The following is a 23,292-nucleotide window of genomic DNA, read 5'->3' on the forward strand; positions in this document are numbered from 1 at the left end:
GTCAGGATGTTGACAGGGCCCACAGCCTTTGCAGTATCCAGTGGGTTTAGCCGTTTTTTGATATCACATGGAGTGAATCAAATTGGCTGTATGCTGGCATCTATTATGCTGGAGGCTTTAGGAGGAAGCCAAGATGAATCATCCATTTGGCACTTCTGGCTGAAGATGATTGCAAATGCTTCAGCCTTATCTTTTGTACAGACATGCTGGGTTCCCCCATCATTGAGGATAGGGATGTTTTTGGAGCCTCCTCCTTCATGACAGAATGTGGCAGGATGACAGGATGAAACAGGCAGACAGCTTTGATCTGACCCATTGGCTGTGCTCTGTCTATAGCTTGTTGCTTTTGCTAGTCAACATGGGTGTAGTCCTGTGTTGTAGCTTTACCAGGTTGGTACCTCAATTTTAGGTATGCCTGCTGCTGCTCCTGGCATGCTATCCTGCACATCTCATTGAAGGGTAGGTTTCCTAATAGTAGAATGGGAGGTATGCTGGACAATGAGGTTATGGATTGTTGTTTTTTTTTATTCATTCACGGGATCTGGGCTTTGCTGGCTGGGCCTGCATTCCTAGTTGTCCTTGAGAAGATGTTGGTGGGTTGCCTTCTTGAACTGCTGCAGTCCATGTGGTATAGGTACATCTCAGTGCTGTTAGGAAGAGAGTTCCAGGATTTTGACCCAGCGACAGTGAAGGAACGACGATATATTTCCAAGTCAGGATGGTGAGTGACTTGGAGGGGAACTTCTAGGTAGTAGTGTTCCCATCTACCTGCTGTCCTTGTCCTTCTAGGTGGTAGTGATCATGGGTTTGGAAAGTGAATATAAATATAAATCTGCTGTTGCTGATGACCCAAGGTGTCTCATGGATGCCCGGTTTATACCTGCTAGATATGTTCTGAATCTATCCCATTTAGCACAGCGGTAGTACTACACATGATGGAGGTTGTTCTTGATAGAAGACAGGATTTTGGCTCCACAAGAACTGTGTGGTGGTCAATCCTACAAATGCTATCTTGGACAAATGCATCTATGACAGGCAGATTGGTGAGTGAGATCTGGATTAGGTTTCTCCCTCTTATTGGTTCTATCCCCACCTGCCATATGTCCTTGTCAGTTCAGTCAGTAGCGGTGCTACTGAGGCAGTCTTGGTGATGGACAATCAAGTCATAAAGACATTCTGTGTACTTGCCATCCATTTTCCTTCTTTCAAGTGGTGTTCAACATGGAGGAGTATTGATTTAAAAGCTGAGGGAGGGTGGTGGCTGGTAATCAGCAGGAGATTTCCTTGCCCATGTTTGACTTGATGCCATGAGACTTTGTGGGGTGCAGAGTTAATGTTGAGGACTCCCTCCTGACTGTATACCATTGTGCTGTTGCTTCTAGTGGGTATGTCCTGCCCCATAGTAATGGAGGTGTCTGGGACATTGGCTGTGAGGTATGATTTAATGAGTATAACCATGTCAGGCTGCTCCTTGACTAGTCTGTAGGACAGCTATCCCAATTTTGTGCAAGTTTCCAGCTGTTAATGAGGAGGATGTTGTAGGGTTGGCTTTGTTCTGTCCAGTGCCTCGGCTGAAGCTGGGTGGTATATCCACTTTTGTTCTTATACAACTTCTGCAATGGTTTGATACAACTGAGTAGCTTGCTAGGCCAGTTCAGAGGGCAGTCAAGAGTTAACCACATTGCTGTGGATCTGGAGTCACATGTAGGCCAATCCAGATAAAGATGGCAGATTTACTCCCTGAAGGACATAGTGAATCTCATGGGTTTTTACAACAATCTAGTGGTTTTATGATAGTAGTACACAATCTGGTAGTTCCCTTCAACAGCATCTTCCAAACCTGCAACCTCTCCCAACTTGAAGAACAAAGGCAGCAGATACATGGGAACACCACCACCTGCAAATTCCCTTCCAAGCCACACATCATCCTGACTTGGAACCATACTGCTGTTCCTTCACTATTGCCAGGTCAAAATCTTGGAACTCCCTCCCGAAAACTACTGTGGGTGGACATATTCCAGGAGACATTATGGAAGTTATGCCACGGAACTCCGGAGGCATGGCGTGAGCAGGTTCTAGCCCAGAAGGGAAAAACAGTTCGGACCAGTACTCTTAATCCCAGTTTTTATTGGTGTTCCATTTTAAGATATACAAGACTAGTTCAGACTAGTATGCTTATTTCCCAGCTTTAACTGCTTTTTCTTTCTGGGAGGTTTATGAGTTGGCTGTGTATGAATAGGGATATATAAATGCAAATCTTGCTCCACTTCCTCATACTGCTGTTGATGGAAAGCATCAGCAACAAGAAAATCTCAATCTCAACTGAACTGCTGCTTACACTCTGTTAGAGCTGCATTCAGCTACTACTCTCACGCTTTACCTCAACTTCTGGCATTTCACTAAACAAATCACATCACCACTCATACCTCCCACCCCACTCCCAGCCACAGTTCCTCAGGGAGTTGTTGTCTGCTTTACACTCAGGTCCCCACTCTCCATTGCACACAGATAGAGAGACTACATTTCCCAGCCAGTGCTGGAGGACCCTCCTTCCTGGTTTGCAGGATGATGTTTGTGGAGCAAACTGGCCTAACTCACTCAATAGTGTCAATGAAATATTGTTTTGAAATCTCCAGGAAGGCTTTCTTTGGCCACTGGGAGACTGATGCCTGTTCTAGAAGACTTTCGGCCATTCCAGGACGGTTGGCAACCCTAGAGGTGTTATTCCTGGAGCTTCAATTGTGCTTCATTTGAAAAATCTAGGCGGTCAAAGTGGGTGTGGGGTGGACAATTAAAATGACCAACGACCTGAAACTCAGGGTCATGCTTGTGGACTGCATAATGGCGTTCCGCAAAGTGATCATCCAATCTGTGTTTGGCCTCCCCAATGTAATTTCATCAACTTTCCTTCCTCTCTTCTCCGACCTTCACTTGGTCTACCTCCGACTCTTTCCAACCCCTTTTGCTTTGCACCGTAACCCAATCACACACTTTACCCCTCTTCTCAGGTTTTGCACCCTTGCCCATATTTATCTCGTACTTTGCTTCTGCTGTTCCTTTCACATTCTTTATCCCCGACCCAATTTGATTTCATGCGTTGTCTCTGTCCCTCCCTAGCTCTACAGTCCCCGCCCATGCTGATCTCATGCTTTGCCCCGTATTATTTCGCTGTTTGCAGTTGTGAGTTGTACCTTCAGTGTTGTATAACTTTATCTAATTTAACAAAAGATTGAGGTCGGCACAGTCATGAAACCTAAGTTATTTCCGTAACTTTTATTTATGAACAACATAGCATGATTTAATAACGCGGTTAATGGAGATATTTTGTTCCAGAGTGGAAAATGACGGTGAAAAGGCAGAGTTTGTTGCGAGAAGCCTCTCATCAGACAGTTGCCGGAGGGTCTGCGGGTGAGTCAAGAATAATACTTAAAAACACGCACACACAATGTACATTTTGGAGTGAATAGACGCAGAAATATATTTTATGCAAAGATGTTTAAATACGGAATGTTTTGGCATGCGAGTTGGTGGATTGACGGCAAAATCAATGGCTTCCAAATATGTTTCTAAATCGGTTCGAACTATGTTGAAAAGAGGTCGGAGAGTAATGGTTGCCTCTAAATGCCCTCATCGCAACGAGGAATAAGTAAAGATATTGCTTTGCCAGTGTCACCACATACAACAAGCTTATGACAAGCGTAAAGGCTCATCGTGTACACGTGTCGGACCCCCTGGTTACCGACTAAGAACTGCCCTTACTCGATAACTGGTGAGCTCTACTCTAGTTCCGTGATTCAGAAGCTCCACACCGATGGCGCCCATCCATCAATCAGACTGTTCCCAAGGTTATTAGGAACATTATCCAACGCCCAGAATTACAACAGTTTAATTCAGGTTTTAAGGGCGTATTTATGTTTTTGAAGCTTCAGTTCGCAGAATTGGGTAAATGGTTTTCTGAACGTGATTACTTTTCAATTATTAGGGAAATACAAATTTCACTGCTGGAATACAAAAACTTATTTCCTGCTGTGGAGGAAATTCTCCCGCCCCCCCCACTTTGGAAACACTGTCTTTTAAATCCCCGCTGATGGAGGACTTTGAAGGACCATGCTTTGTGATTAATGTTGTTTACAGTCATGCAATCTGATTTACCTTGCCAGCAGTGGCAGAGTTACAGTTAGTGGGGCCTTGTGCTCAGCTTCATTTTTGGGCCCCCTCGGGACCCGAAATGCGAAGCCAAGAAAATACACAAATTGATAATTGCTTCTTCACTTGTAAAAAAACATGCCTGTATGAATAGTTGTCTTGTTGAAATCCAAGTTCACCTCTTGCCTGAATGATAGTAAATATTGAGGTGAGCAAACATGGAACTTGCTGATGAGAAAAGCCAAAAACCAAGGACAGATTATACACATAGAGAGAGAGAGGGAGAAAGTGTCTGCAGGTAGGAGAAGAAAGTTGACCAGATGCCCACTTGAACATCGATGTCAGTTTGTTGGTATAATTTTGTTCAAGGACGGAGATAGCAGACTGGAGCCCTGCTTCGTTGCCAACAGTTTACTGAGGCAAAATAGCACTGACAACACATCGGTTACCTAGGAGACCTGAGAAATGTTGCACTTTACTGAGATCTCATCACTCGCTGGAAAGTCTTGTAACATTCTCGCTCAGTGAAAGAGCATGAGCTGCTGTTGTGGTTTCAGGCCGACCTGCGTTACAATCATTTAAATTAAAATCAAATTAAATTGACCTTGGCTCGCGATCAATATTTCAACCTCTGACCAAACTGGCTTGGGTTTTACTGAAACTCCTCTCCCATCAAAGCTTGCATGATTATTAAGAGAGAATGGGAATGTGGGAATTCCTCAATGGGATTGAGGCTCTGAGACTGCCCAGCATCTTCCCTCCAACATCCGACCTTGGTCTGTTTTACAATCCAGTTTCTGGTGTCTCTCTGTGCTAGATGTGATGTCTGAAGTGAGAGCCAAGAAATCATTCTGAAGATGTGATTATAAAATCAGCTGATACGATGTAGCCCAGAGCAGTGCCAGTCAAATCTGCCTCTATTTATTTCCTGTCATTGAGTCTAACTTGGCATTATTGAGGTAAGAAGCTAGCCGTAAGCATGTGTGTTAATTACAATTCCTCTCATCCCAGCATGGCGGGTTGGTGCTTTTAAAACCACCTCATAGCCATACCAGAATTTAAAGACTTGCAATTATATAGCACCTTTCAGGACCACCAGAAGTTCCAAAGCTATACAGCCAATAAAATATTTTTGAAGTGGGAATGTGGGAAACTCACAGCCAGTTTGCGCCCAGTAAGATCCCACAAACACTATCACAGTGATAGTGACCAGAATCTGTTTTCTGTGACGTTTATCGAGGGATAAATATTGGCCAGGACACCAAAGGTAACTCATATGCTTTTCTTCAAAATATCCTTATGGGATCTTTTACATCCAAAAGTGGCATTTCTGACAGGCCAACACTTCCTTGGAATGTCTGTTTGGACAAGAGTGGGGCTTGAACCCACAACCATCTGACCCAGAGGCCAGACTGCTAGTCAGGAGCCACCGTTGACACCTTTAACCTGTGGACCTGGCTACTTGTTCAAACAACCAATGAGTGAGCTCCCTACTTGCATTGGCAATCATGGGCTGAGGGGAGTGGACGGACTTCACTATTGTTCGGTAAAATGAGTTGGCTCACCATGTGCCCCTAGTGGTCTGCTCTAGGTTTGTTAACAAGTGGCATGCCTTGTATCAGAGAGAGAATGTGAGAGGAGAGGGATTCATCAGAAAAAGTGAGAAATATAATTGCTGCATCAGTCTGGTTGGAAAAGGAGAAATTCCTAATTGTCTATTAATATAATTTCTGAACATTTCAATCTCCTTTAAAACTTACTTTCAAAGCACTGCTTTCCTGGTTGGATAGTCGGAGTCCTACTATTTACTTTGAAGGTTTGACAGAGAATGAGACAGAACAGTTTTGCAAAATGATCATTTGTCAGTAAAGCGAGTGCATCTGAGCATGTTTACTTCAGGTATGTTTTTGTAGCTGATCAGAGGCGGAGATATTGCCCAGACCACCCCGGGTGCCTGTCATTTCTGTCACACAAGAGGCTTGGCCCCAAAAATAACTAATTTACTTGGTGCTTCCATTTTTAACTTTGTAAATGCAGCACCAGTTCGCACACCCAGTTTGAATGTTTTGAAACTCATTCATTTTGGGGCCCCCTATTGTTAAGAGGCCCCATGCCATGGCATGGTATATTTCATTGTAAATCCACCCCCGCTTGCCTGTATCGCTCTTAATCACTTGCATTGATGAATTAGTACGTTGGTCTAGATTTTGCAGTCAATGGTTAAGTGATGCTGCTTGCCACTGATCTTGAAGAAAGTTGGCCACAAAGATCTAGTGAGCTTTGTGGAATGGATTTCATCTTTCCTTACATTAGTTTAAATCTAGCACCAAGTCCAAGGGATTTCTGGACATTTAGCAACAGCAATAATATGAAGCAGGATAAGCAGCCAATCACATTGAAGTATTTGCACAGACAGCAAATCATGAAGTAAAACGCACTGATTTTTTCCTTCGATGTTTATAAATTTTACAGAAATACAGATTGGGACACACATATTAGAAGCTGAAATATTATAAACTTCTATTAAAGAACTTGGAATTTTAATCAGAATGGGAAAAAAAAAAGACCTTATGCAAAAATAAAACTAGTTTTTCAGGATCACAGAGTTTTTCAATAGTTATGACTTACGCTATTAAAAACCCAATTACCCCTTATTAACAAGGCATAACTTATCATGGATTTTTAACAGCAATATTACAGGATATAAGCGGAAGATCTTGACAGTTCAGTGGTTTCTAATTCGTTGCAACCTACAGGGATTTCAGCACTCACACTATGGAGAAGTGTAGAATCACTAACAGCAACTTCTGGATTTTCGCATTTAACTGCATGTTGGTGGACTCCAAAAGTTGCTATCAGTTTCAAAGGAGCAATGATGGTGAATGCTGATACATTTGGTGGAAGTAATTACAGCAAAACTAAGCCATTATATACTGTCAGAGGTGAATGCATTGTGGCTCAGTTGGTAGCAATTTTGCTTCTGAATCAGGTGGTTGTTGGTTCAAGTCTTAATCTTAACCCTGGTAACAATAATTTAATTTGATAAGTTTCTGTTAAAGTTTTTGATTTTTGTTATAGTGCCCCTTTAGAACTGCTAATTATTTTATTAGTTAATTGGTTTATTGTTTGCTCAAAAGAGTATATTTCAGAGGTCCTGTGACACAGTGGGTAGTGTTCCTGCCTCTGAGCCAGAAGCTCTGGGTCCAGGTCCCACTTGAGGATTTGATGGGTAAGAGATGTGTGTTCGTAACATGGCTGAAAAGGTTGATTATCAACTTGTGAGTCATAAGACCATAAGAAATAGGAGCAGGAGTAGGCCATTCAGCCCCTCAAGCCTGCTGCGCCATTCAATAAGATCATGGCTGATCTGCCCCAGGCCTCATCCTCTTTTTTGCCAGCTTCATAGCGCTCAACTCCCCAATATTTCAAAAATCCACCTACCTCCTCTTTAAATACTTTCAGTGATCTAGCCTCCACAACTCACTGGGGTAGAGAATTCCAGACATTCACTAACCTCTGAGAGAAGAAATTCCATTGCATCTCAGTGTTAGATGAGTGTCCCCTTATTTTGTAACTATGTCCCCTAGTTTGAGATTCCCCCACTAGTGGAAACATCTTCTCAACATCTACCCTGTCAAGGCCCCTCAGAATCTTGTACGCTTCAATAAGATCACCCCACATTCTTCTAAGCTCTAATGAATAAATGCCTAACCTGTTTAGCCATTCTTGATAAGTTAACCCCTTTCATCCCAGGAATCAGCCCAGTGAATCTCTCTTGAACTGACTCCATTGCCAGTCTATCCTTTCTTAAATACAGGGACCCAAACTGTACACAGTACTCCAGCTACAGCCTCACCAACACCCTGTAAAGTTGTAACAAGACTTCCCTATTTTTAAACTCCAACTCCCTAGGAATACAGTCCAAAATTCTATTTGCCTCCTTAATTATTTGCTGTATGTACTAACTTTTTGTGTTTCATACATTAGAACACCCAGATCCCTCTGTGCTGCACTTTTTTGGAGTCTCTCTCCATTTAAATAATAGTCTGCCTTTTGATTCTTCCTCCCAAAATGCATGTCCTCACACTTACATTAAACTCCATCTGCCAAGTTTTTGCCCACTCACTCAACCTGTCTATATCCCCTTGCAAATTTCTTATGCCCTCATCACAACATGCCCTCCCACCTATTTTTCTGTCGTCAGCAAATTTGGATACATTACACTCTGCCCCCTCTTCCAAATCATTAATATTGGTCGTAAATAATTGAGGCCCGAGGACTGATCCTTGTGGCACTCCACTAGTTACATCTTTCCAACCTGAAAAAGACGCCTTAATCCTGACTCTGTCTTCTATGTGTTAACCAATCCTCAATTCATGCTAATACATTACCCTCAATACCGTGAGCTCCTATCTTGTGCAATAACCTTTTATGTGGCACCTTATCAAATGCCTTCTGGGAATCCAAACACACTGCATCTACCAGTTCCCCTTTAACAACTCTGCTTGTTATATCCTCAAAGAACTTTAGCATATTTGTCAAATATGATTTCCCATTCACAAAGCCATGTTGACTCTTTGATTTTGTTCAGCTTTTTTAAATGTCCTGCTATTTCTTCCTTAATAATGGACTCTAGCATTTTCCCAACAACAGATGTTAGGCTGACGGGCCTATAGTTTCCTGCTTTTTGTCTCCCTCCCTTCTTGAACAGGGGCGTCACATTAGCGGTTTTCCAATCCGCTGGGACCCTCCCAGAATCCAGAGAGTTCTGGAATATTTCAACCACTGCGTCCACTATATCTGCAGCCACTTCTTTTAAAACCCTTAGATGCAGGCCATCAGATCCTGGTGACTTGTCTACCTTTAGTCCCATTAGTTTGTCAACACTTTGTCCCCTGTGATAAAGACTGTTGCAATATCTTCCCTCCCATTAGCTCCTTGTTTATCTGATATCTTTGGGATGTTGATAGTGTCCTCCACCGTGAAGATCGATGTAAAATATTGATTTAAATCATCTGCCATTCCCCTGTTCCCCATTATCAATTTTCCAGTCACATCCCCCAAGAACCCCATGCTCATTTTTGCCACTTGCTTTCTTTTTATATACCCATAGAAGCCCTTGTTGTTTGTTTATATATTTCTTGCCAATTTATATCATAATCGATTTTCTCCCACTTTATTCGCTTTTTAGTAATCTGTTGCTGGTTCCTAAGCAAATTCCCAATCCTGTGGGGACCACTAGTTTTTGATAGGTTACTCTCCTTGACCACTTTGTTAACCATGGGTGGTTCATCCTTCTCATTGAGTCCTTCTTTTTGACTGGGATAAATTTTTGCTGAACGTTATGAAATATCTGCTTAAATATCTGCCACTGCTTATCCACTAACCTTCCTCTTAGTCCATTTTCCCAGCCCACTTTAGACAACTCTTTCTTCATATCTCTGTAATTGCCCTTATTTAAGTTGAGGACACTGGTTTGAGACCCGAGTTGCTTGCCCTCAAACTGAACTTGAATTCTACCATGTTGTGATTGCTACTTCATAGAGGATCCTTAATATCTCTTATTAATCCCACCTCATTACATATTACTGGATCTAAAATTGCCTGTTCCCAGGTAGGTTCTGCAACATATTGCTTTAAGAAACAACCCCTGATGCACTCGACAAATTTGTCTTCCATGTTACCCGTACCAATCTCATTTATCGAGTCAATATGCAGATTAAAATCACCCGTGACAATTGTAGTGCCCTTCTTACATGCCTCAGTTATTTCCCAATTTATACTTTGCCCTATAGTGAGACAACTCTTTGGGAGCCTATGGACGACTCCCACCCGTGACTTTTTCCCCTTGCTATTCCTTGTTTCCACCCAAACTGATTCCACATCACAAGCTATTGCACCTGTATCATTACTCACCACCGCACTGATACCTTTCTTTATTAATAAAGCTACTCCACCTCCTTTGCCTTTTTGCCTATTTTTCCGGAATGTCGAATACCCTTGAGTATTGAGTTCCCACCCTGCAATCATATCTCTGAAATAGCTATCAAGTCATTATAATTTATTTCTATTTGTGCTGTCAACTCATCTGTCTTGTTACTTTGTTATTAATTCTGCATGCATTCAGATGAAGAGCCTTAAGCTTTGACTTTTTACCATCATTACTCATTGTGGTTCTAATTTCTGCTGCCTTCTCCTGCTTATATTTTCTGCCCATTCCTGTCAGGCTTTGATTATCGTTCAGCTCTTCACTACCCTGCACCTCTGCTCTCTTGTTTCTTTTTCATTTTTTAAACTTCCCTTCAATTGACGATCACCACCACCACCACCACCACTGCGCGCGCGCGCGCACCCCCCCCCCCCCCCCCCCCACCTTAGGTTGGATAAAATTAACTATTTAATATGGTTTTAAAGTTGTGTTAGATTAATCCAGAAAAAAAACAGTATTAAAGAATTAGACCTGAATGGTTTATGTATGGGATACATGTATTAGGTAGATCTTTTTAATTTAATTTGATAAGTTTCTAAACATTTTACTGCAAATGTCAAACACTGCACCTTTAGAACTGTTGAGTCAGTTACAAGATTTTTATGACCATTTTGTTTTAGTGATAGGCAGTTGAACTGAAAACAGTGCAGCAGTTCAGATTGCAAACTCAAAACGCATTTTGAGCTTTTCTGCTTTCAGTAGTTGAGTTTCAAAAATAGAAATGTTTTGGAATGAAATAGTTAATTATGAAGTTGTGGGGCAGACAGGGGTAGTACTTTTAGCAAAGGAAATTGGATAGTGAGCGACTCCAGGTTCTAATAGATAAAAACAAAAAAACTGCGGATGCTGGAAATCCAAAACAAAGAACTCAAGTTCTGTCGAAGGATCATGAGGACTCGAAACGTCAACTCTTTTCCTCTCCGCCGATGCTGCCAGACCTGCTGAGTTTTTCCAGGTAATTCTGTTTTTGTTTTTGTCCAGGTTCTAATAGTTGTCCTAAACTTCACTGGCTGAGATCTGAAGGCAGGTAAATTATTTACCTGCTTTATCATTGACATGAAGGGGAGGTGTAAAAGTCAGAAATAGTGATGTGACTCAACAGTTCTAAAGATGCAGTTTTTGGCATTTGCAGTTAAATGTTTGTCATAAAGCCAGCAATAAAGTCATTTTTCACCTAAAGTAAAATAAGTGAAGTGGTAATGTCACTGGACTAGTAATCCAGAGGCCCAGGCTAATGTTCTGGGGATAGAGGGTTCAAGTCCCACCTGGTAGCTGGTGTAATTTAAATTCAATTAATAAATCTGCAATTCAAAAGCTGAAAATATGTCTGTGATATAATTGTCATAAAAACCACTAATGCCCTTTAGGGAATGAAATCTGCTATCCTTACCTGCTCTGGCCAACATGTGACTCTGGACCCACAGCAATGGTGTTGACTCTTAACTGCCCTCTGAAATGGTGTGGTAAGCCAGTGACACTCACGTCCTTGAAAAGGATAATGGGGGATAAAAGAAATCAATGAAAACATTCAATGGGTCAGAAACCACCTGTGGAGAGAGATGGTTATGTTGTTAGAACCAGAAGGTGAACAGGAAAATAAGAAAAAAAGATAAACCTCTGATTGGTTGGAGTGGAAGAAATAAATTAAGGGACATGCGAGGAAACAGGCGACTATGCTGGAGTGAGGCAGAGACTGAGTGAATAACGAATTAGGTTCACATGGTAAGTTCCGGTAAGTCCTTTTAGGTGTTACCTATTGTTACTACTGGGCAAGCTAGATCCCAGGGTGGAACCCAGTTTAATAGATCTTGATGGTCAGAAAACAATTTTTTTTTCAGATACGTGGAGAGTAGCTACTGAGCTGAGTCACAGGAGTTAGCTGATGAACTTTTAACAAAAGAATAAAACATTTATTAAACAAGAAAAGATTAACTATATGACAAAACTCCTTTACCCGGAACTATACCTTTACAGATATATACAGATTTGCAAGGATAACACAAGTTATAAAAGCTATCTTATACTCTAATATTCACAATAAGTACATAGTCCACATAAACCAATAGGTGACCTGTGGTCAGGCACACCAGACGCTGAAACCAAGTGACAGATGCTATGGATCTCTCATCAACTCCCCCAGGTGCTTGTCACACCGTGAGTCAACTGGACTCACTGAACTTTGTCCTTCATGTGGGGGTTTCCAATCTCCATTCTCCAAGAACTCTCTTTGGAATTTTCTCCCAAACCAACGTTTTCTCTCAGATGCCTTATGCAAGGATCCACCTCCAGGGTTTGAACTCTCCTTCCAAAGTTCCTCTCCCCTGGATCACTACGTGCATTCAGTCTTCCTTCCACACACACTCTCTCTCAAATGCTCAGGGGGTGAAGAGTTGACTATGTCCAAGTGAGGCGGAGACTGAGTGTGTGGCGAATTAGGTTCACGTAGGAATTTGGTGCATGGGGAAAGAGGTGTGGTAAATGTAGGAACTATTCTAAGTTAATAAAATAAGTAATTAGATTAACTAAATAACATATGTAACAATGGCAGGATAGGTGTAATGTTGCAGCTGTGCAATGTGGGAGCTTTTGTACACCAAGACGATCCATGACAAACAGTTCTGCAGAAAGTAAGCAGCTATAGGAATTCCAGATCAGGATTATTGTTCTGGAAGCTGAACTGCAGACACTGCACAACATAAGGGAGGAGGGGAAATACCTTTGCACTTTGTTCCAGAAGATGGTCATACCTCTTAGAATAGGGTCATCTGTTTTGGTCAGCAGTGAGTGACAGGAGGATGTGACTGTGAGTGAGCCATGTGATGGGACCAAGCAGACAGTAGTGGAAGTGATTCAGACTTTGCAATTATCAAACAGATTTGAGATGCTCAAACCTGTGGACAAAAGGGAGATCTGCAGGCTGGATGAGCAGGCTGGCCATGACACCATGGTACAGGTCATTGAGTCCGGACTCCATGAAGTCTCATGGCATCAGGTCAAACATGGGCAAGGAAACCTCCTGCTGATTACCACGTATCTCCTTCAGTGGATGAATCAGGGCTCCTCCATGTTGAACACCACATGGAGGAAGCACTGAGGGTGGCAAGGGCTCAGAATGTACTCTGGGCAGGGGACTTCAATGTCCATCACCAAGAGTAGTTTGGTAGCACCACTACTGACCGAGCTGGCCGAGCCCTAAATGACATAGCTGCTAGACTGGGTCTGCAGTGGGTGGTGAGGGAACCAACAAGAGTGAAAAACATACTTGACCTCATCCTCACCAACCTGCCTGCCGCAGATGCATCTGCCCATGATAATATCGGTAGGAGTGACCACCACACAGTCATTGTGGAGACGAAGTCACATCTTCACATTGAGGATACCTTCCGTTGTGTTGTGTGGCACTGCCGCCGTGCTAAATGAGATAGATTTCAAACAGATGTAGCAACTCAGGACTGGGCGTTCATGAGGTGCTGTGGGCTATTAGTAGCAGCAGAATTATACTCAAACACAACCCGTAACCTCATGGCCTGGCACATCCTACAACCTGCCATTACCCTCAAGCCAGGGGATCAACCATGATTCAATGAAGAGTGCAGGAGGGCATGTCATGAGCAGCACCAGGCATCCCTAAAAATGAGGTATCAATGTGGTGAAGCTATAACACAGGACTACTTGCGTGCCAAACAGCATAAACAGTAAATGATAGAGCTAAGTGATCCCACAACCAACAGATCAGATCTAAGCTCTGCAGTCCTGCCACATCCAATTGTGAATGGTGGTGGACAGTGAAACAACTCACTGGAGGAGCAGGCTCCACAAATATCCCCATCCTCAATGATGGAGGAACCCAGCACATCAGTGAAAACTGATCTGTCCGAATCTACTTTGTTTTGGACTGATGCTGAACATCTAAATCTGATTCTTGCACATCATCACCCACCTCACCATTTAAAACTCCAGGAATTTTGCTTTTCGCAAATGTTTGGAAAGCAACCTCCTGTTGGATTGTTGCTTTTGTGTTTAATTAGAGTTGAAGTACTTGCAATTTGTGGAATGCTTTTTTGAATTTTAGATAAGGCTGAAGCATTTTCTACAATCTTCAGCCAGAAGTACCAAGTGGAAGATGCATCTCAGTCTCCTCTGGAAATCCCCAGCCTCACAGATGCCAGTCTTCAGCTAATTCGATTTATCACACGTGATATCAAGAAATGGCTGAAGGCACTGGGTACTGCAAATGCTATGGGCCATCCCTGACTTCCTTTAACAGCCTGAGATACAATTCATCCGGCCCTGGTGGCTTATCCACCTTCAAGGATGTCAGTTGCTCCAGTTCACCCTCTCTCACTGTGCTGAATGTATCTAATGTTTTACATTCCTCCTCATTAACTAGAGTGTCTGCATCATCCCTCTCCTTTGTGAAGACGGAGACAAAGTACTCATTGAGAACTCTGTCCACATCTTCAGCATCAATCCACAAGTTATCTTGCACATCTCTGATAGGCCCCACCCTTTCCTTAGTTATTCTCTTGCTCAATGTACTGGTAAAACATCTTTACGTTTTCTTTAATTTTACCTACCAATATTTTCTCGTATCCTCTCTTTGCTTTCCTAATTTCCATTTTTACTTCACCCCTGTAATTTCTATACTCCTCTAGGCTTTCTACAGTATTAAATGTTTTGTGACTGTAATAAGTTTTCTTTTTCTGAATTATCTTGGCTATATGCACCTGGATAGCCAGGGGGCTCTAGATTTGGCAGTACCACCCATTTTTTTGTGGAGGCATGTCTACACTGTGCCCGTAGAATCTCATATTTGAATGCCTCCCACTGATTTGACACTGTTTTCCCACAACAGGAAACATCCTTTCCACATCCACCTTGTCAACACCGTTCAGGAGCTTATAATCTTCAATAAAGTCACCCCTGATTCTTCTAAACTCCAGAGGAAACAAGTCCAGTCTGCCTAACCTTTCCTCATAAGACAATCCGCTCATTCCAGGTATCAAACTAGTAAACCTCCTCTGAACCGCCACCAACGCATTTACACCCTTCCTTAAATAAGGAGACCAAAACTTCACACAATATTCGAGATGTGGTCTCAACAATGCCCTGTATAACTTGTTCTTTATTCATTCATGGTATGTGGGCTTCACTGACTGAGCATTTATTGCCCATCCCTAGCTGCCCTTGAGAAGGTGGTGATGAGCTGCCTTCTCGAACCGCTGTAATCCATGTGGTGTAGGTACACCCACAGTGCTGTTAGGAAGGGAGTCCCAGGATTTTGACCCAGCGATAGTGAAGGAACGGCGATATATTTTCAAGCTAGGATAGTGAGTGACTTGGAGGGGAACTTCCAGGAAGTGGTGTTCCCATCTATCTGTTGCCCTTGTTCTTCTAGATGATAGCACTCGTGGGTTTGGAAGATGCTGTTGAAGGATCCATGGTGAATTCCTGCAGTGTATCTTGTAGATGGTACACACAGCTGCTACTGTGCCTCGGTGGCGGAGGGAGTGAATGTTTGTGGATGTAGTGCCAATCAAGTGGGCTGATTTGTCCTGGATAGTGTCAAGGTTCTTGAGTGTTGGTGAAGCTGCACTCACCCAAACAAGTGGAGAGTATTCCATCACACTCCTGACCTGTGCCTTGTAGATGGTGGACAGGCTTTGGAGAGTTAGGAGGTGAGTTACGCATTGCAAAATTCCTAGCCTCTGACCTGCTCTTGTAGCCACAGTATTTATATGACTAGTCCAGTTCAGTTTCTGGTCAATGGTAACCCCCCATGGTGTTGATAATAGAGGATTCAGTGATGGTCATGCCATTGAACATCAAGGGGTGATGGTTAGATTTACATTCAATGAGACATGCTGGATATAACTGATAGCAGTTCGTGTGTGCAGAGCAGAGGCAATGTAAGATCAAAGCAACTGTAAGCCTACAATTGTCTCCACAGGAACAGTAAGCGAATTTGTAAGGTGAAAATGCTTTGCCTGGTGTCTGGTTAAGTCTATGGGTTGCTGCTGCCTTAATGGAGATTAGTTCGGGAACTTGTTAAAAGTTATGATAGCAGTAATTTGTAGCCATGAAAAATGTTTCATTGAGTTTAGTATAAAATCTCTCGAGAGCTCGTGGTCTGATTCCTGAATTGAGAGTTGCATCTCAAACATACCACTTAAAATGTAGGTTATGACAGTTGTTTAAAGTTTCCCTCTGGGATTTTGAAATAACTCAGCTTTACCAACTGCTGGGTCATAATAGACAGTTTACCCTGTCTCTCAGAATTAAATCCAATAATATGCCCACCATTGAAGTCAGACTGACTGGTCTATAATTTTCTGGCTTATCCCTTGCACTCTTTTTAAATAATGGTACAACACTTGTAGACCTCCAATCCTCTGGTATCTTACCTGTATCTATTGATGATTGGAAAATAATCCTCAGAGCAGCTGTGAGGAAAGATTGGATAGGCTATGGTTGCTTTCCTTGAAGCAGAGGAGGCTGAGGGGTGACCTAATTGAGGTGTATAAAATTATGAGGGGCCTGGAGTAGCTGGTAAAGACCTGTTTCCCCTAGCTGAGGTGTCAATTACCAAGGGGACATGAGGTAAAACCTTTTCGCGCAGAGGGTGGTGGGCATCTGGAATTCACTACCTAAATCAGTGGTTGAGGCTGAAACGCTCAACTCATTTAAAAGGTACCTGGATCTGCATGTGAAGTGCTATAACATGCAAGGACCACGTGCTGGAAAGTGGGATAAAAATGGGCCGCTTTTTCTTTTTCTGGCCAGCATAGACATGGTGGTTTGAATGGCTTCTTTCTGTACCGTAACTTGTGTATGGTTTCTAAGAGAATTAGACTGTTAGCTGAAAAGGAAGAATGTGTAGGATTATTGGGGTAGGATTATTGGGTCAAAGGCAGGGGAATGACACTAGAATGATTTGCTCATTTGGAGAGCTGGTGCAGACACCACGGGCTGAATAGCTGCCTTCTGCACTGTAACAATTCTCTGATTCTGTGAACTTTTTCTGCTTCAATCCCATGCTTACTAAACTCTTGACAACCCTACTTGGTTTCCTGTTACTGAATTGTAATTGGTTCCTTCTCATCAGGCACTGTTTTCCCTTTTCAAAAACGATGGACATCACTCTGGTCCTCAAAAGCCCCCTCCCAACCCTCACTAACTACTACTCCTCCATTTCCAAATACCTTTTCCTCTGCAAGGCGCTTGAGCTTGTTGTCTCTCAAAGCAGTTTCCCCTACACCTCAACCCCCTCCCACGGCACCTTCCCATGCAACCGCAGAAGGTGCAACACCTGCCCCTTTACTTCCCCTCTCCTCAACGCCCAAGGGCCCAAACACTCCTTTCAAGTGAAGCAGCATTTCACTTGCACTTCCCTCAACTTAGTCTACTGCATTCGTTGCTCCCAAAGCGGTTTCCTCTACATTGGAGAGACCAAACGCAGACTGGGTGACCGCTTTGCGGAACACCTTCGGTCTGTCCGCAAGCAATACCAAGACCTCCCTGTCGCTTGCCATTTCAACACTCCACCCTGCTCTCATGCCCACATGTCTGTCTTTGGCTAGCTGCATTGTTCCAGTGAAGCTCAATGCAAACTGGAGGAACAGCACCTCATCTTCCGACTAGTCATTTTACAGCCTTCTGGACTGAATATTGAGTTCAACAATTTTAGATCATGAACCCGCTCCTCCATCCCCACCCCCTTTCCGATTTTCCCTGTCCTTTTTGTTTTTTACAATAATTTATATCGATTTTTCTTTTCCCACCTATTTCCATTATTTTTAAATGTATTTCCATCCATTGTTTTATCTCTACTTTTTAGTCTTTTTCGATTCCTTCACCCCACCCCACCCCCACTTGGGCTATCTGTACCTTGCTCGTCCTGCTTTCTACCCTTAATTAGCACATTCCTTTAGATAATATCATCACCTTCAACACCTCTTTGTCCTTTTGTCTGTGACATCTTTTGGTTATCTCCACATATCACTGGCCCTCTATCCAGCTCTTCTTGTTCCACCCCCCCCCCCCTTAAACCAGCTTACATTTCACCTCTTTTCTATTGTTCCTTAGTTCTGTTGAAGAGTCATATGGATTTGAAACGTTAACTGTGTTCCTCTCCACATGCTGCCAGACCTGCTGAGTTTTTCCAGGTATTTTTGTTTTTGTTTTGGGTTTCCAGGATCTGTAGTTTTTTGCTTTTATCTTTTTTTTCCCTTCCTCTGTTTGAACCCCTCCAATCAGGTTTTCATCAATCCCACAGCATAAAATGATTGTAAACAAAGTCATGTATGTTTTTAATGATTGTGAACATGGCTAATTGTTTCTCTTCATTTTCATTAACCTTTCTGCAGATTTTGACATGGTCATTCACAGCTTAATCCTCTAATGCATCTCCGTCACTGCCCTTGCTTATCTTCACACTTACCGATATTAGCCAGAGCCTGATAATTTACATCCCAGGGTACTAAAGGAGGTGGTCATGGAAATAATAGATGCGTTGGTTGCCATCTTTCAAAGTTCTGTAGATTCTGGAACAGTCCAGGCAGATTGGAGGGGTGGCAAATGTAATCTCATTATTTTAAAAAGGAGGGAGGGGGAAAACAGCGAATTAGAGACTGGTTAGCCTAACATCTGTAGTTGGGAAAATGCTGGAGTCTGTTATAAAGGATGTGATAACTGGACACTTAGAAAATATCAATGGGATTAGACAAAGTCAACATGGGTTTATGAAAGGGAAATCATGTTTGACAAACCTCCCTGAGTTTTTTGAGAACGTAACTAGCAGAACAGATAAGGGAGAACCAATTGATGTGGTATATTTCGATTTTCAGAAAGCTTTTCATAAAGTCCCACATGACAGAATAATGTGTAAAATTAAAGTACGTGGGATTGGACGTAATATATTGGCATGGATTTAGAATTGGTAAGCAGACAGGAAACAGAGAGTAGGAATATTTGGGTCTTTTTCGGATTTGCAGTTGGTGACTAATGGGGTACCACAAGGATCAGTGCTTGGGCCGCATATATATATATATCAGTGATTTGGATGAGGGAACCAAATGTAATATTTCCAAGTTTGCTGATGACACAAAACTTGGTGGGAATGTGAGCGGTGAGGAGGGTGTTCAGAGGCTTCAAGGTGATTTGGACAGGTTGAGTGATTGTGCAAATTCATGGCAGATGCAATGTAACGTGTTTAAGTGTGAAGTTATCCGCTTCGGTAGGAAAAGGAGAATGACAGAGAATTATTTAGATGATAGATTGGGAAATGTTGATGTACAAAAGGACCTGGGTGTCTTGTACACCGATCACTGAAAGCAAGCATGCAGGTGCAGCAAGCAGTTAAGGCAACTAGTATGTTGGCCTTCATTGCGAGAGGACTTGAGTACAGGAGCAAGGATGTCTTACTGCAGTTGTACAGGGCTTTGGGGAGACCACACCTGGAGTATTGTGTGCAGTATTGGTCTCCTTATCTAAGAAAAGATATACTTGCCAAAGAGGGAGTGCAGCGAAGATTCACCAGGCTGATTTCTGGGGTGGCAGAATTGTCAGATGAGGAGATATTGGGCCGTTGAGGTCTGTGTTCTCTGGAGTTTAGAAGAATGAGAGGGTATCTCATTGAATCTGACAGGGATGGACAGACTGGATGCAGGGATGATGTTTCCTCTGGCTGGGGGTGGAGTCTAGAACAAGAGGCCACAGTCTGAAGATACAGGTTAGGCCATTTAGGACTGAGATGAGGAAAATCTTCTTCACTCAGAGGGTGGTGAACCTGTGGAATTCTCTACCACAGAAGGCTGTGGAGGCAAAGTCACTGAATATATTTATGAAGGAAATAGATAGATTTCTGGCTCCAAAGGCGACAAGAAGTATAAGAATAGAGCTGGGGTAGGGCGTTGAATTAGAGGGTAAGCCATGCTTATATTAAATGACGGAGCAGGCTGTAAGGGTCAAATGACCTACTGCTGCTCCTATTTTCTATGTTTCCCTATGTTTCTCGAAGTAGATTCTCTTCCTACTCTTGCACTGCCACCTCAAGAGTCCCAATAATTAATCCTTGGCTTCCTTTGGTTCCGCATCACCATGATGCCCTCTAACAATATCATCCACAGACATGGGGCCATTATCCACATAAAACCCTAGCCTACTTTCCTTTCTTTCAATCCTTCTTGCATGTGAGACTGGTGCCAGAGAATTGAAGGATTGCTAATATTACATGCCTCTATAAAAGATAAAGCTTGCAACGACTGTCCAATCAGCCCAATATTGGACAATAAACCAAAGCAAAGTTAATTTTTACTTGGGGAAAAATGTGGGTTAATAAATGACAGGCAACATGGATTTGCTGAAGGCAAGTAGTGTTTGTCTAAGTTGATTGAGTTCTATGAAGTAAAGGAGATGGCTGATGAAGCTAATAAGGGTGGTGTTATGCATTTGGACTTTCAAAAGGCATTTGACAAAACTACGTTGTATATTTGTTAGTGAAATTGAAGCCTGTGGGATTAAAGGAGCATTAATAGATATGAAATTGGGTAAGGGACAGAAAGCAAAGAGCAGTGTAAGCGGTTGTTTTTCAAACAGGAGGGAAATATACAATGCTGTTCATATTCGGACCACTGCACTTTTTGAAATTATGCCCTGCATACCCAAGTCCAGATCATTAATTTATATCAAAGTAACATGACAAGTAACTTGAAAATCTAGTAAGCAATGAGGAAGGTTATAGCAGACTTCAGTCGACAGAGAAGCGAAATAGGCAGATATATGGCAGATTGAATTCAATGTAGGGAAATGTGAAATAATACATTTTGTTAGAAAGAATGGTCAGAGGCAATAGAAACTGTGTGACACAATTTTAAAGAGGCGTAGGAACAGAGACCTAGGGGATGGGATGTGTGTGCACAAACTGTTGAAGGTGGCATGACAATTTAAGAAGGCTGTTTAAAAAAAGAAGCATATGTTATACTTGGTTTTATAAACAGAAACATAGGATCAGATTTTTGTGGAGCTGCAAAGATTCCGTGGATCTTTAAGTCCTGCCCCCATTTCCATTTGCTAGTTTCAGAAAGGGGGTGTGGCATCTTTAACACAGGAGGGAAACCGGAACTCAGCAGGGCTATTTGAACTCAGTGCTGAGTTCAAGCAGATCCCATTTTGGCTGTTGCAGTGGCCTTAACCTGCAGAGTCGGTGTCATGAATTGTTGGAGTAGACATAAAAGCTCTTGAAGGGAGGATAAAGTCTATATAAATGACCTGAAGATTTTTAAATCCCCTGCTCTTTTTAAAAAAAAACAAGCTGCAGCTGTTACTGGGAGTTCAAAAAGTGCCTCTGCTGGACTGCTTTGATTGACAGGCAATCTGCTGCAGGCGAGAAAAAAAACAATAGCATCTGATCATGCAGTTTCATTAGAGTTCTTCAATATTTCCCCAGGGGCTAGTATTATGTCATCATGAATGCTTGGCTGAGTTCCAAAAGCCACAACTATCTCAGCAGGGTGTTTTAAGCTCAGTTTGTTTGACAGGTTAAAGAGGCTACTAAAGCATACTATGTCTTTGTAGGGTTTGAATAGAAGTTTCATCTAATATTTATTGCAATATCACCCCTCTTTTTTATGAAAACAGACACAAAGTGTTCATTAAAAACCATCCGCACATCCTCCGTCTCCACACACAAGCAAGATCAAGGAAGAACTCATGGGCCCTGGTGCTTCTGCTTCCGGCCCCTTATTTGCAACCCCACCCCCTAAACATATCCCTCAATGAAGTGGAATGAGTTGATATGTAGCTGCTTCAACAACTAATTGAACTGGAAAATGTACAAGCTTGACAGCCCAGCGCCCTGACCCTGGCCTCATCCCGCCCGACAGCCCAGTGCCCGACCCTGGCCTCGTCCCGCCCGACAGCCAAGCTCCCCGACCCCGGCCTCATCCTGCCCGACGCCCCAGCTATCCCACCTCTGCCAACTCGATGGCCATGCTTCCTGTAATAAGCTTAAAGAGTGCAGGATGGGTTTCTTGTAAGAAGCAGTGAACTTTATTAACAGACTCCAGAGGAGACTACATGCTTATTCCAAGACCCAGGCTAAAAAGCTCTGTCCCGACGACGTATTTAGGGCTAATTGGTCTATACAGTCACGTGATCCCCATAACAGTAAGAAATCGTTTAACTTACAAGTATTACTTTCCTCCACCTTTACTTCTGTTTTACCCTCTTATTTACAAAACATCTTATATATTATGTACAGTGCTTGCCATTATAAATTTAGTCTTTGAGGAGGTTTTTGGATTTGCGTAGAATGACACAACTCTACAGCTTGAGGTTTTTCCATTGGACTGACTTGCACAGGAATTGCAGCTTCAGAGACATCCCTAGAGACTGGCAGTTCAGAATTACTTCAGAGACATCGGGTATGTCTATTCTTTGTTGATCTGGCACCTTATATTCCCTTGTCAACTCAGGATTTCTTTTTGCCCTGGCCTGAAAAGTTCCTGACCAGTTTGATTTCCTTCAACTAATCACGGCCCAGGAGGCTAGGTCCTTCTCCTGTTATAAGAATTATTGGCAGCTGAGCTGTCTGTTGTCCGCATGTTACAGGTCTTTCATCTGTATTGCTTCTCCTGTATATATTTTTAACTGAGCAGCGGTTTTCTACAAATTTATTGGCTGGGTACCTTCTCTGAGATGTTTAAAGATGTAGTTGATGCTCCTGTGTCCACCTCCATGATCAGAGTCTTTCCAGTTACTTGAAATGTAGCAGTGATTGGTTCAGTTTTCCTGGCCTTCAGATTGTGTAGGGAATAAACGCTAGCCTCAGTAACGTCTGGTTCTTCTATATTGTGCACTTCATTTAATTTGATTTGACATCTGCATGGCTGCCTTGATCGAGTTCTGCACTGTTTAACAACATGCCCTGTTTTATGGCAATAGTAATATTCTGCCTCTTCAAATCTACAGACTTTGGGTGCATGATTTCCCTCACAGCGGTAACACTTTAACTTCTGGGTTACTGGTGAGCTGCTTCCAGCATTTCTTTTTGTTTTTCTAGTGGTAGGGACTGTGTCCCGCTTCATTGTCGCCTCCCTGATTTTCACGTCATGCCTGGCCGCAGGTTCCCACCCTAGCTGCATAATGGCGCCATTTGC

At 42.6% G+C, this 23,292-nt stretch overlaps 1 protein-coding gene across 13 annotated transcripts in view; it reads left to right on the forward strand.

Annotated features, from left to right (window-relative positions):
• The first annotated feature begins 3,103 nt into the window (after nucleotides 1-3,103).
• The window catches only part of slc25a21 (solute carrier family 25 member 21), a 766,657-nt gene continuing 746,468 nt past the window's right edge, over nucleotides 3,104-23,292 (forward strand). For 3 of the 13 annotated variants that reach the window (XM_041214369.1, XM_041214368.1, XM_041214361.1), the window contains exons 1-2: nucleotides 3,192-3,234; nucleotides 3,334-3,408. Coding sequence is in view for 3 of the 13 variants with exons in the window: in XM_041214360.1 (XP_041070294.1) it covers nucleotides 3,342-3,408 (67 nt within the window). In the remaining 10 variants the exon portion in view is untranslated. Of the gene's footprint in view, nucleotides 3,235-3,333; nucleotides 3,409-23,292 lie in introns of all 13 variants that reach the window. The other 10 variants (XM_041214359.1, XM_041214372.1, XM_041214360.1 and 7 more) reach the window with 9 other exon arrangements.

This window comes from Carcharodon carcharias, chromosome 20, assembly GCF_017639515.1.
Source record: "Carcharodon carcharias isolate sCarCar2 chromosome 20, sCarCar2.pri, whole genome shotgun sequence".
Classification (NCBI taxonomy): domain Eukaryota; kingdom Metazoa; phylum Chordata; class Chondrichthyes; order Lamniformes; family Lamnidae; genus Carcharodon; species Carcharodon carcharias.